At 49.1% G+C, this 13,035-nt stretch overlaps 1 protein-coding gene across 7 annotated transcripts in view; it reads right to left on the bottom strand.

Annotated features, from left to right (window-relative positions):
- The window catches only part of LOC135555688 (G patch domain-containing protein 8-like), a 47,833-nt gene that overhangs the window by 15,230 nt on the left and 19,568 nt on the right, over positions 1-13,035 (bottom strand). For 3 of the 7 annotated variants that reach the window (XM_064988357.1, XM_064988358.1, XM_064988355.1), the window contains exons 1-2: positions 4,963-7,524; positions 2,476-2,548 (exon numbers count right to left, since the gene is read on the bottom strand). Coding sequence is in view for 5 of the 7 variants with exons in the window: in XM_064988355.1 (XP_064844427.1) it covers positions 2,476-2,482 (7 nt within the window). In the remaining 2 variants the exon portion in view is untranslated. The other 4 variants (XM_064988353.1, XM_064988354.1, XM_064988356.1 and 1 more) reach the window with 3 other exon arrangements.

Genomic DNA, 13,035 nt, shown 5'->3' with positions numbered 1-13,035 from the left:
AGCAAGAGGACAAGTCCCCAGTAGTGTACGGTTTTGAGAGGGAGAAGGCATCCAGGCACTGTGTCCTGGTTGAAAACAAGACAGTGCGTTAGGAAATAGAGAATGAGCAGACTGGGACGTTTCCCATTAGCGTGTTGTAATGCAGCCCAGATGCTTCCTGCTGGGTGGGTAGGGAAAGGCTGGTGTGACTAAGGGAACGGGGTGAACGAGAGGAACGATAGAGGGATAAGAAAAGGCTGGGTGAAAGACAGGTCTGGGTTGTGTAGCTAGCTCTGGGCAGAAACAAATGAGAGTGAAAGGGGTTGGATGAAGAGGTTAAGAAGAGGTTACTTCCCCTGGACTCAGACCCTGGACTCAGCCCCATGAAGTAGACACACCCACTCTAAACCAATTCTCAATAGACGACATGGACCAACCAGCCTGCCAACTATGACATCATTCAAAGCTGAAGGAAAACACTACATAGGGCTCTACAGTGCGACCATTTTACTCGCATAGGCACCTAAAAATGTTGTTGTGCGACCTGGAACTTCCATTTTGAGGCAGCAGTGCGCTGAGAAAAATGTACGATTCTAGCTTAATAACCAAAAATATTTTGCATTGTGCTCCAAAATGTATTTGCATGCGCCTACATTTTTACAACTTAGGTGCACACGTGCTCCTTGTCAAAAAGGTCAGCGTAGAGACTTGCTATTCATTACCCGCTTATAGAGAGAGAGAAAGGAGAGGGAGAGCCGGGGAGACATGAGATGGAGAGAGGGAGAGAAAGAGGACGGGTGCGAGTATGAGAGAGGGGAGGGGCAGATACTGAGTGAGCGAGGGAAGAGAATGTAGCATAGCAGGCAGGAGTTGAGTGTAGAGAAGCCAGGGCGCTGCACCACTCGGACCAAGCAAATGAGGCTGTGAGCTGAGCTGAACTAAAGAGGTTGAGGTGGCCTAAGCCCCGCCCACACAAACACAGCTCTCTCCAGCCAGCCTGGCCTGCCAATCCCTGCCTATAGAGGAAAAACAGCATGGACCACAGCCAACAGCTCTGCATCCTGCACCGGGTGTTGCTGCTGTGTGATATTCTGAAGGCTGTTTTCAGACCAAGACAGTCCCACACACAAACATGAAAGCTTGTACTAGCACAGAAGCGCAGACAGATAACATGCAAACACGTGTTAGGGCTGTCTAATGAAAGTTCACCTGGACATTACAGGTCAAAGAGAGGAGGAACTGCAGAGACAGACACTGAGTGCATTGGCTGTACTGTCTTGTCTGTCACTACTAAACTCAGAGGCTTTTATGCTCAAACCCCTGCCAGCCAACTAAAAACACCATCTGACATGAGCTGTGGTCAATCAGTGCACACAATATGCATCAATACAATTAATTCAAGTAAGTTAATAGTGAATTACCATAAAAACCCTGAAATAACAGAAAACCAGTGTAACCCCTAAAGTAACCAAACCAGATTAGCTTTAAATTAATATAAATAAAGTGCCAGTTAACAGGGAGAGATCAATAACAGAAATGGAGGGAGTGAGATTAACCGTTTTTAAATCTAACCAACATATTGACTGAATTACTTTGACTGAGGACTGGGGAGGCATAGGTGATTATATATGATTATATTACACATAGCTAGATACAGACCACATCAGTTATAGTAACTTTGCAATCGTCTACGAGCACATATCCAACCCTACAGCGACTTGTATCACTGTACTAATCTCCACAGCTATGAAGCCCAGACATTCTAGAAACTGAGGAGAAATTCCAAACATGACACAGGTGCTCAAAGGCAAACTAACTTGACTCTTGATCAGTGGAACATCTGAGAATCAGACCTGGACTCTGTCTGCTACACACTTCACAGTGGAACCAAGCAGGGTACACACAGGCATTCCACCATCAGACTATCTTTTTTTGGAGGAGAATGAACAGCAGCTCCCATTGGCTGAGGGAGTGTGTCTCAAGGGAGCTTGTGAGCATCAGTGCGAGTGTGTGTGGGGTGGGCATGCATTCTTCATCCCCTTCAAAAAAATCTGCTCTAGGCTAAATGCATCATGGGAAGGGAACAGCAGTGGCGCAAAGAACAAACACCACCCCCCCTCCTCCTCCCTCTGCCCCGCCCGTCCTGTCGCAGGGTGCATTACGCTATCCTTTCTACACCTAGTTCTGGCGAAGACCAGGGCAAGACCGACAGGGACAACTGTACCGGGGTCATGCACTAAATACTCTGATCCTTGCCATCTACCAGAAGAGGAAGACAGAGATCAGAAAAAGTACAGAAAATAGAAAGGAAACAATTGAAAAGAAAAAAAGTACAAAATAAAACCTGGAGAAAGGTGAGGCAAAGAGGAGGAGTACTGAGAGGAGAAGAGACGGTATTAGCACACATTTGAGAAAGGAGTATGGAGAGAGAGAGAGAGACAGAGAGACAGAGACAGAGAGACAGAGAGAGAGAGAGACAGGCGAGTGTCTTCTTACCCTGCATGGTTTTGCCCAGTCCTTGCCCCAGCTTCCAGCCATGTTTCTGAAGCAGCCGGTGCCCAATGTTATCCTGGCAGACAGAACAGAGGAGAAAAAGACCAAAAACATTCCAATAATAAGAAAAGCTTTTCCCGTGGGCACGGGTCACAAACACATACAGGACTACTACCAAATCATCACCACCTCCTCCACCATGTGACATCAGTGTCTTCCAGCACAGGGGGGAGGTGAGGAGGGAGGGGAGGGAGTGTGTAGTCTCTGAACTAACATCCTTATGGCCACACCGAGGGGTAGAGAAGGAGCCTACCCTAACAGGAACTGATTAAAACCTCTAAAGCTTACAAACTGGGGATGAAGCGTCCCATGTTCTACTCGTTGTTGTAACACAGAAAATATCAGCTGTCTGGGAGGTACGAGGGGAAGGAGGAAGAGGAGAAAGGAGACGGTAATATATGTATCACACGCTTATACATATATGAACCGCTATAGAGCGAGATCTATCGCACACAGACAAATGGAACAAAAACGAGGTATGGAAATCTTGCGTTAACAGAAAGAGGACCAGAACCTCCAAGCTTGTTGTGATTCCATAACCAAGACAGAGGGGAGCGCCACGGAAAAAATGCAGCCGTCACGAGAGAAATACAGCGAGAAAGGGGGAAATAAAGAGAGAGAAAGTGCTAGGAGGGCCTTGGGTTACCATTACAAGGCCCAGGGTTGAGAGTGTGTATGACTGTGTAGGAGAGAGGAAGACATCAGGTGAGTGACTGAGACTTATAACGCTATGGGTGGGGAGTAAAAACAAAGTGAAAAGCAAGACTGTCGCACCACCACAAGCTACAGCACATCATCAAGCACAAAGAAAACAGAAACAATGAGATTTAAAAAAATACATTTTAAAATGTAAAAAAGAAAGTTGCATTTCAGTTGTGATTATAACTATTCCAAGCTTTTCTACTACCATTCACCAGGGTGCTGCAATCTACCAAAAACATACAAACCAACCCCAAAAAAAGGATATTTATAATCACAAAGAGAGTAGATGTCAAATTTCAAACAGAAAACCAAGTGGGGGGGGATTGAAACCAAACAGTAAAACAGCATGCATCTTTTTGTTAGAGTTGAACAAAAAGAGACGGTGTTAGTACTGGACTGTATATGATGATGCATATACAGAAGGGCAGGGTCAACAGAACGCCTACGGACCAATGGTGTTAGTCTGAGATGGGCTCAAGCACAGAGGTGATGGTTGGACGGGGTCATAGTAGATCGTCTTGACAGAGAGAGGGCAGTGGAAGTGGATGAAGATGTAAGGGTGGTGGTGGGGTGGGGCAGTATGGGTTAGTGCACGTGGAAGGGGTAGTGGTTGTCACACACAGAACATGCTGCATCTCCGCCCATCTGCCTTTGTCACAGAAGATGGATTTTAATCAATTTTATCGAGTCCCTGTGGTATTTCAACCCAAACTAGTACCCCCCATCTGTATAACTAAGTAAACGCTCCCCGCTTGCTTATCGTTAACAAAAATATCATTACCTAATTGGTTTGTTTTAAGTGTGTCACATAAAATATTGTTGAAATGGCAACTCCCCTCCAAAGCTACCGACAATCTCCCTCATATACAGGATTTGTTGTAGAGCCTTGCTGATAAAATACCCAAATATTTGTTCTCCTACCTTACCCCAGGGAAACATTGAACTGCACCACTTCCTTGCTCTGTTTGGTTGCGTTTTTTTTCTCCTTGTCTAACTCCAGACAGGAACACCCAGGTGAACAGAGCCTTGGAATGGGGGATATATGAGCTATATCTGTGTCAGATATGCTGGAGAGAGGGATCACATGTGTACTTATAATAACTGGGGATATACATCACCTAGCATGGTGTCACCATATAAACATGTTCATGCTGGTTGCTAGACACATCAAGTCAAAGCAGATAGGACTACAATTCCCATGATCCTCTGCAGCCTCACCGCTCTGCACTGCAGATGGTGCTGCAGTGGGCTCCTCCCTGCTCTCATTGACAAAGAGATACTGGGGATGCTTTTAGTTCTAACCGCAGTAGGATGGTGCTGTAGCTGCCTGCAACAACCCACACTGAAACACAAGCACTGGCTGAGCAGAGTAGTAGTTGATCTAATAGCACCTCTCAGGGGTGGTAGTGGGGGAAATCAAATGTAAGCCAATAGTCTGTAACCCTCCCCCATAATGACTCTAGCTGCGTCTGTAAATTAGAATGAGGAAAACCAGGTGGGGCTGGTGATGGGGAGAAACTTCAGTCCAAAATGGCTGAGACTGATCGATGAGCCAATCAGAATGGACTGAGCAGAGTGTGAGGGCGGAGATGAGGCGCAGGCTGTGTGCTGAACAACAGATGAATGAATGCACTAAATGAAGAAGAAAACAGACAGACGGACGATGAAAAGCAACGACGGCGAGTTCCAACAGCAGTGCAAGTGGAGTGAAGGCATTTCCATACGAACCTGGCTTTAAAATACTGGGCTGTCAAAAGAACAGTCACACGTGACACAATGTAAGAAACCGGCCAGTCACTAACGCTTTCAACTGCAATTTGTTTTCTAGTTTTTCTTATTAAAAGAGCTAAAATCTTTATTTTGACCTAAAAAAAATGTATAAAACACTGTACACAAAACAGAAATGTGGTAACTAGGCATGTCAATAAACTCACTGATTTAATGATGACTGTTAATATAGGAGAAATAAAAAGAAAATGTTATCCAAACAAGAGAAATCCACACCGAGTGTTGGTAGGGAGGGTAATGTGCATTGTGCGGTCATTGACACAGTGCATGGGAGGGAGAGGTGGAGGGAGGGTAAAACCAAATAGATGGGGGTAAAGGAAGGAAGAGGTATACAGGGGGCACCATACCAGGAACCTGTGTGCGTCTTCAAACCTAGTGATGCTGACGGTGTCATTTTCTGTGTGTAGTAGACGCTGGCTGTGTGTGAGCCTCACACTGGGGTTCAGAAGCCCCTTGTGTTATATGGGAGGTTTTTAATAGGGATTACTGCACCATCAGTGTCTTAGGCCTTAACCCACAGAACAGACAGCACACTAATCCACTTAACCAGAATTTAATGTCCAATAAAAGATCAACCAAAACTTGGGTCATATTTAATATGATTATCTCTGTATGAGTGAGTGAGTAACTATGTGGCAGTAGAAAACAGAGGGTGGCAGTCAGGCGTCACTCGCTCTCGTCCCCCTGTGGAATGTGTGTTTTTACAGGAGTCTTGTGGAGCCGGGTCTGTTGGACAGAGCAGGGGGGCAGCTCTCCTCTTCCTTGTAAAGCTCTATTTCCAGCTCCGCTGTCCTTGGCGCTCTGTCTGTCTGTCTGCCTTGCACGCTCACATTCCTCCCTGCTGAGGCTCAGATAGGTGTGACTAAATGGAAACAACAGCCCCTGCATGGTTCTCAAGGGACTCAGGCCAAATAGAACAGACACCTTCCAACTAAGGCCCTGCCCTCTTAGAACCACCATATTGGAGAGCAGTTGTTACCTAACCTTGGGTCTGTCCAGCTGACCTTGAGGAGTTGTGACTTAAACGGTGGACAGACTTGGTCAGGATCATTGGATCCATTACAATCAATGACCTTAAAAACATCTAACTGACCTCGTCAGTCTGCCTCCTGCAGTGTTGGAGCTGGTGCTGAATAGAGATGGAGCCCTAGGCGGGGTCAGGGTTGTAAAGGGGACGAGTGACTGACGGCAGATGACCTTTCCCTTGGTAATCTTCCAGGGGTTCATTTTCCCAAATGAAGGCGGGGAGGTGGTGGGAGTAACACACTAACACAGCACAGAGCAGAGAAAAGACACAGCTGGTGCCTGAGCAACAGCACAGTAGTCTGCGTATAATTGTGTGTTCCTCTAGGCTCTGTATGTGTGTGTGTGTGTGTGTGTGTGTGTGTGTGTATGTGTGTGTGGGCGAGTGAGCAATGTTGTTGCGCGTGGGGGTGGCAGTGAAAAAACACCTATACAAGGTTGATCATTGCAAAGACACCTACAGCTCTATTGATACATGGATGTGAACAACAACATAGCCTTTAAGCAGTTGGTACATCGTCACAGTCTGTCAGACCCACCTCATGTTGATGATGTCAGCACCTGGACCCAAAGCAGAGAGACACCAAATGGCTGTTAGCACCCGTGATAACATACTGAGGGTGGGTCAGTGTGTTACTGCAGTCGTACTGCACCATGAGAGTGTACTGTATGACCTTTGACCTGTCATAAATCCCTGGGCATGTGTGTTTCCTTCTAATCTGACTGAGGTTTGATTCTAACTGAATATTGTTGCCAGTGGTGCTGTGATGTAGCGGACCCTGACTTGGTGCAGTGTCTCAGTAGCCAAAGGTAAAAGGCCAGAAAGCATCATGTGAAATGGCACGGTGTGAAATCAATCTTCTCTCTCAAGTTTGAGGCCAGCACAGTTTGTGCACAGGTGTTTTTTAAATCGAGTTTGCTCTTGTGTGTGTGAACGCGTGTTTGTGTGTGTCTGAGGCTGCCCACTGGATCTCTCTCTCAGGGCCAGGAATTTGGAGGAGGGAACAGGGGTAGGGGACATTGGAGAAATGGGAGGGGAGGTGAAAAGTTGTTGTGATTAGGACAGAGTGTGAGAGAGCTAGTACCGAATGATACCCAGTTAACACATGCAATGCAAAAAAACATTGTTAGAGAAAGAGCGAGAGAACAGAGGGGAAAGACAGAGAGAGAAAACGGATCCCAGTAAAGTACCACAGACCTCTAGCTGCCTACAGATCAGACACACACACACACGAGTGGCAGGGGAGGGGCACAGAGAGGTGCGGGAGCTGCACACACAGCCAGCTCCGTGACGTGAGACACGCTGACAACTGTCACTGCCCCCGTCATCCCAGAGCCATGACACTGCTGCTGGAGTGAGAGTGGGGGGGAGCGGGGGGGGGGGGGTCAGCTGATGTTGGTGAGTGTGTTACAGCCTTTTGAAAATCAGACAGACCTAAGTGGAACTGTGAACTTTCAAAGCTGATCAACTGCAATTTCACTGAATTGGTGGGTGTGTGTGTGTGTAATACGGTGGGTGGGTGTGTGTGTGTGTAATATGCATTATGTGAGCGCATGCGTCTGTGGTTGTAGTGACAGTCCTCTCTCTCTCCACGTGTGTCAGGAGCTGTAGTGCTACAGCCCGGCTCTCAGCACCCCTCCATAGACAATAGCGCAGGAGCAACAGAGCCACTTTACCCAGGTAGGCAGGCCACCTCTCCTGCTCTCCTCTCCACTCCTCTCTACCGCCCACCCACAGTGGGCTCCTGAGCCAGTGAGTGGGTTGGTGCTACGTGGCTCAGCTTAGTTTGGTCAATCCGCCCACCATGACAACCCATCAGGGTCTATATATGAGTCATATGAAGACCTATGGAGAAATGGTCAGGGCCAGACAGGACTCTCTCCCTCACATTTCATAAAGGAAGCCTTTTTAGCATGGCTTAGTAATGCTTTCAGAGCAGCAGGACAACAGCAGAGCAAGGAGAAGGACAGACTGACCTTGCTGTTACCACTGTTGTTACTGCTGCTGTCTATGTGCCTCACAACAGAACAGACACAGGTTTATGGCTGCATAATTTGGCTTTGTTACAGCTACATGCTTAAGGCTAGCTCTCAACGTCTAGAGGTATAGTTGTGTGGGTGTGTGGCCTTTCGATGTAGACTGGCTGTATATAGTTTAAAACAAAAGCCTAAAAACCCTTCTCGTACCTTCTTGTAAGTAAAGCTTTATTTATCAATGTAGCTGGAACTCTCGCCATGAACTCTCAATGCAGCTGGGCTAAGATACTGTTCTGCTGTGCCTTGAGATGCTCAGAATCAGATCAATAGTTGCAGTCAGAGGACATCCACTATGCCCTGAGGAGGAGAGGGGATAGAGGTTGTGGAGACAAGAGTGGAGTTCAGGCCTGCTCTCCGTGGTGCTTCAGAGAGAGAGAGAGAGACACGGAGAGAAAGGGGGAGGGAGAGATGGAAGGGGGAGTGAGAGAAAAGAGCTGCCTGCGATATTATCCATGTGCCTCGTCAGCAAAAAATGCAGTCCCAGTTGCACAAGCACCATGCCAGCACAGAATGACAGAGGGTACTGTACACCGAATCACTGTGTCGTAGAGAGAGAAAGAATTGTTTGAACATAGGTGCATGAAAAGAACAGAGGAGATGGATTGAGAGAGCAGAAAGACGTAGAGCGATGTGAAGACAGAAAGAGTGACAGAGAGACAGTAAGAGAAGCGTTACAAGGAAACCCTAAAAGATGGGAGTAGGAAAGCAGAGCGTGCAAATACAAACCGGGTCATTGCTGCTTAGCTAATAGGGGCCAATTCGCTGCAGGAGAGAAATGTCGAACACCCCAAGTTGTGTACAATACTGTAATGTTCTGAGATAACGGTCCTATATACACACAAACACAGAGTACACAAACTCCACACACACAAATACTAAACATACACTTCCATCTCCAAACCTACACCTCTTCTCTTGATGTGGAGTGGATAAGGCACTGAGTCCCTTTCCTTTACCAAATCAGGTCAGAGCAGAACAATCAGACCACATCTGATTCCCCTGTACCCCCCCCACCCCAGTGTGTGTGTGAACATGTATGCGAGTATGCAATTGTGTGCTATGCTTCTAATCTTGTTAGCCCAGAGAGTATTATATTTTATTTTATTCATGAACAGGACCCCTCATGAGTATGTCCATCTCATGATAGTGTTTCAGTGGCTAGGGTACGAGCAAGCCTTCCCTTGAGGACATACACAAACACCATTTTACTGTACACTGCCCTTTTAACAGAGTGATTGGAAGGTATTTAAACTATAGACTGGTAACAGTGCCTTGTCCACTCCACTCTAACAATCTGGTGAACTAGTGCCTGGATGACTGAAAACGGGCTAAAAAAGACACACGCACATTCAGAGTTAAGATCTACAATTAAAGTCAAATATAATAATGAATAATAATGAAAAAATTATCCTGTTCATCCAGCTAAGAGCTATCACACAGGAAATGGCACAGGAAGCAGAGGGCTTGGGAAGGGAGGGGGTATACAGTGATTCTACTGATTGGGTAGGGAGAATGGGTTGTCAAGGGAACACTGGACGTGTATCACACAGGCAGTACAGGGTGAAGGAAGGGGGCAAGGCTCTTATTCCTCTCTCTCTGGACCAATCATCCATTCTCTCACACACACACAGTTTCAAGTTGGGCTTGTCCTAAAGGGTGCAGGGGTGAAGGATGCGGCCTTACCGATTCTATGGGCTTGTCCAGGGATGCCTGCTCCAGCTCCAACTGGCCCTCTTCATACTGGTCAAAGTGATTTCCCCCCTAGGAGAGAAGACATGGGGACAGAGGGTTAGACACCAGACAGAGAGAGAGACAGAGAGAGCGAGAGAGAGAGCGAGAGAGACAGCGAGAGAGACAGCGAGAGAGAGACAGAGCGAGAGAGACAGCGAGAGAGAGACAGCGAGAGAGAGAGCAGAGAGAGAGCGAGAGAGACAGCGAGAGAGAGAGACAGCGAGAGAGAGAGACAGCGAGAGAGAGAGACAGCGAGAGAGAGAGCGAGAGCGAGACAGCGAGAGAGAGAGCGAGAGCGAGAGACAGCGAGAGAGACAGAGAGACGAGACAGAGAGAGAGAGACAGCGAGAGAGAGAGACAGCGAGAGAGAGACAGCGAGAGAGACAGCGAGAGAGAGCAGAGAGCGAGAGAGAGACAGCGAGAGAGAGAGCGAGAGAGCGAGACAGCGAGAGAGAGAGACAGCGAGAGAGAGAGACAGCGAGAGAGAGACAGCGAGAGAGAGACAGCGAGAGAGACAGCGAGAGAGACAGCGAGAGAGACAGCGAGAGAGACAGCGCGAGAGAGAGAGCGAGAGAGCGAGAGAGACAGCGAGAGAGAGAGAGAGAGAGAGAGACAGCGAGAGACAGCGAGAGAGACAGCGAGAGAGACAGCGAGAGAGACAGCGAGAGAGACAGCGAGAGAGACAGCGAGAGAGACAGCGAGAGAGAGAGCGAGAGAGAGCGAGAGAGAGAGAGAGAGAGAGAGAGAGAGCGAGAGAGAGAGACAGCGAGAGACAGCGAGAGAGACAGCGAGAGAGAGAGCGAGAGAGACAGCGAGAGAGACAGCGAGAGAGACAGCGAGAGAGAGAGAGCGAGAGAGACAGCGAGAGAGAGAGAGCGAGAGAGAGAGAGAGACAGCGAGAGAGAGAGAGAGCGAGAGAGAGAGAGAGAGAGAGAGCGAGAGAGACAGCGAGAGAGACAGCGAGAGAGACAGCGAGAGAGACAGCGAGAGAGACAGCGAGAGACAGCGAGAGAGACAGCGAGAGAGACAGCGAGAGAGACAGCGAGAGAGACAGCGAGAGAGACAGCGAGAGAGAGACAGCGAGAGAGAGACAGCGAGAGAGACAGCGAGAGACAGCGAGAGACAGCGAGAGAGACAGCGAGAGAGCGAGACAGCGAGAGAGAGAGACAGCGAGAGAGAGAGACGAGAGAGAGAGAGAGAGAGCGAGAGAGAGAGCGAGAGAGAGACAGCGAGAGAGAGACAGCGAGAGAGAGAGACAGCGAGAGAGACAGCGCGAGAGACAGCGAGAGAGAGACAGCGAGAGAGAGAGACAGCGAGAGAGACAGCGAGAGAGAGACAGCGAGAGAGAGAGACAGCGCGAGAGAGAGACAGCGAGAGAGAGACAGCGAGAGAGACAGCGAGAGAGAGAGACAGCGAGAGAGAGAGACAGCGAGAGAGAGACAGCGAGAGAGACAGCGAGAGAGAGCAAGAGAGAGCAGCGAGAGAGAGAGACAGCGAGACAGCGAGAGAGAGAGACAGCGAGAGAGAGCGCGAGAGACAGCGAGAGAGAGAGCGAGAGAGAGCGAGAGAGAGAGAGAGCGAGCGAGAGAGCGAGCGAGAGAGCGAGAGAGAGAGAGAGACAGCGAGAGAGAGAGAGAGACAGCGAGAGAGAGAGAGACAGCGAGAGAGAGAGAGACAGCGAGAGAGAGACAGAGACAGCGAGAGAGAGACAGAGAGAGACAGCGAGAGAGAGACAGAGAGAGACAGCGAGAGAGAGAGAGAGAGAGAGAGAGACAGCGAGAGAGAGAGAGAGACAGCGAGAGAGAGAGAGAGACAGCGAGAGAGAGAGAGAGACAGCGAGAGAGAGAGAGAGACAGCGAGAGAGAGAGAGAGACAGCGAGAGAGAGAGAGAGAGACAGCGAGAGAGAGAGAGAGACAGCGAGAGAGAGACAGCGAGAGAGAGACAGAGAGAGACAGCGAGAGAGAGAGAGACAGCGAGAGAGAGAGACAGACAGCGAGAGAGAGAGACAGCGAGAGAGAGAGAGAGACAGCGAGAGAGAGAGAGAGACAGCGAGAGAGAGAGAGAGAGACAGCGAGAGAGAGAGAGAGACAGCGAGAGAGAGAGAGACAGAGAGAGAGAGAGAGACAGCGAGAGAGAGAGAGAGACAGCGAGAGAGAGAGACAGCGAGAGAGAGAGACAGCGAGAGAGAGAGAGAGAGCGAGAGAGAGAGAGAGACAGCGAGAGAGAGACAGCGAGAGACAGCGAGAGAGAGAGAGAGAGAGAGAGAGAGAGAGAGAGAGAGAGAGAGAGAGAGCGAGAGAGACAGCGAGAGAGAGAGAGACAGCGAGAGAGAGAGAGAGACAGCGAGAGAGAGAGAGAGACAGCGAGAGAGAGAGAGAGACAGCGAGAGAGAGACAGAGAGAGACAGCGAGAGAGAGACAGCGAGAGAGAGACACAGAGAGAGAGAGAGAGAGAGAGAGAGAGAGAGAGAGAGACAGCGAGAGAGAGAGAGAGACAGCGAGAGAGCGAGAGAGACAGCGAGAGAGAGAGAGAGACAGCGAGAGAGAGAGAGAGACAGCGAGAGAGAGAGAGACAGCGAGAGAGAGAGAGAGACAGCGAGAGAGAGACAGAGAGACAGCGAGAGACAGCGAGAGAGAGAGAGCGAGAGAGAGAGAGAGAGAGACAGCGAGAGCGAGAGAGACAGCGAGAGAAAGAGACAGCGAGAGAAGAGAGAGAGACAGCGAAGAGAGAGAGAGAGAGACAGCGAGAGACAGCGAGAGAGAGACAGAGAGAGACAGCGAGAGAGAGACAGCGAGAGAGACAGCGAGAGAGACAGCGAGAGAGAGACAGAGAGAGTAAATAGAGAGAGCGAGAGAGAGCAGCGAGAGAGAGAGAGAGACAGCGAGAGAGAAGCGAGAGAGACAGCGAGAGAGAAAGAGAGACAGCGAGAGAGAAGAGAGACAGCGAGAGAGCGAGAGAGAACAGCCCAGAGAGACAGCGAGAGAGAGAGACAGCAGAGAGAGAGAGAGACAGCTATAGCTGAGACGAGACAGCGAGAGAGAACCAAAGAAGCGAGAGAGAGAGAGAGACAGCGGAGAGAGAGACAGCAGAGAGAGACAGCGAGAGAAGAGAAAAGAGAGAGAAGAAGAGCGAGAGTCAGAGACAGCAAGAGAGAAGACAGCGAGAAGAACAGACAGCGAAGACAGCAAAAAAGAGACAGCGAGAGACAGCTGAGGAGAGAC

Source organism: Oncorhynchus masou, chromosome 15 (assembly GCF_036934945.1).
Source record: "Oncorhynchus masou masou isolate Uvic2021 chromosome 15, UVic_Omas_1.1, whole genome shotgun sequence".
NCBI classification, from domain to species: Eukaryota; Metazoa; Chordata; class Actinopteri; order Salmoniformes; family Salmonidae; genus Oncorhynchus; species Oncorhynchus masou.
This window is presented reverse-complemented; position numbering and strand designations above follow the sequence as displayed.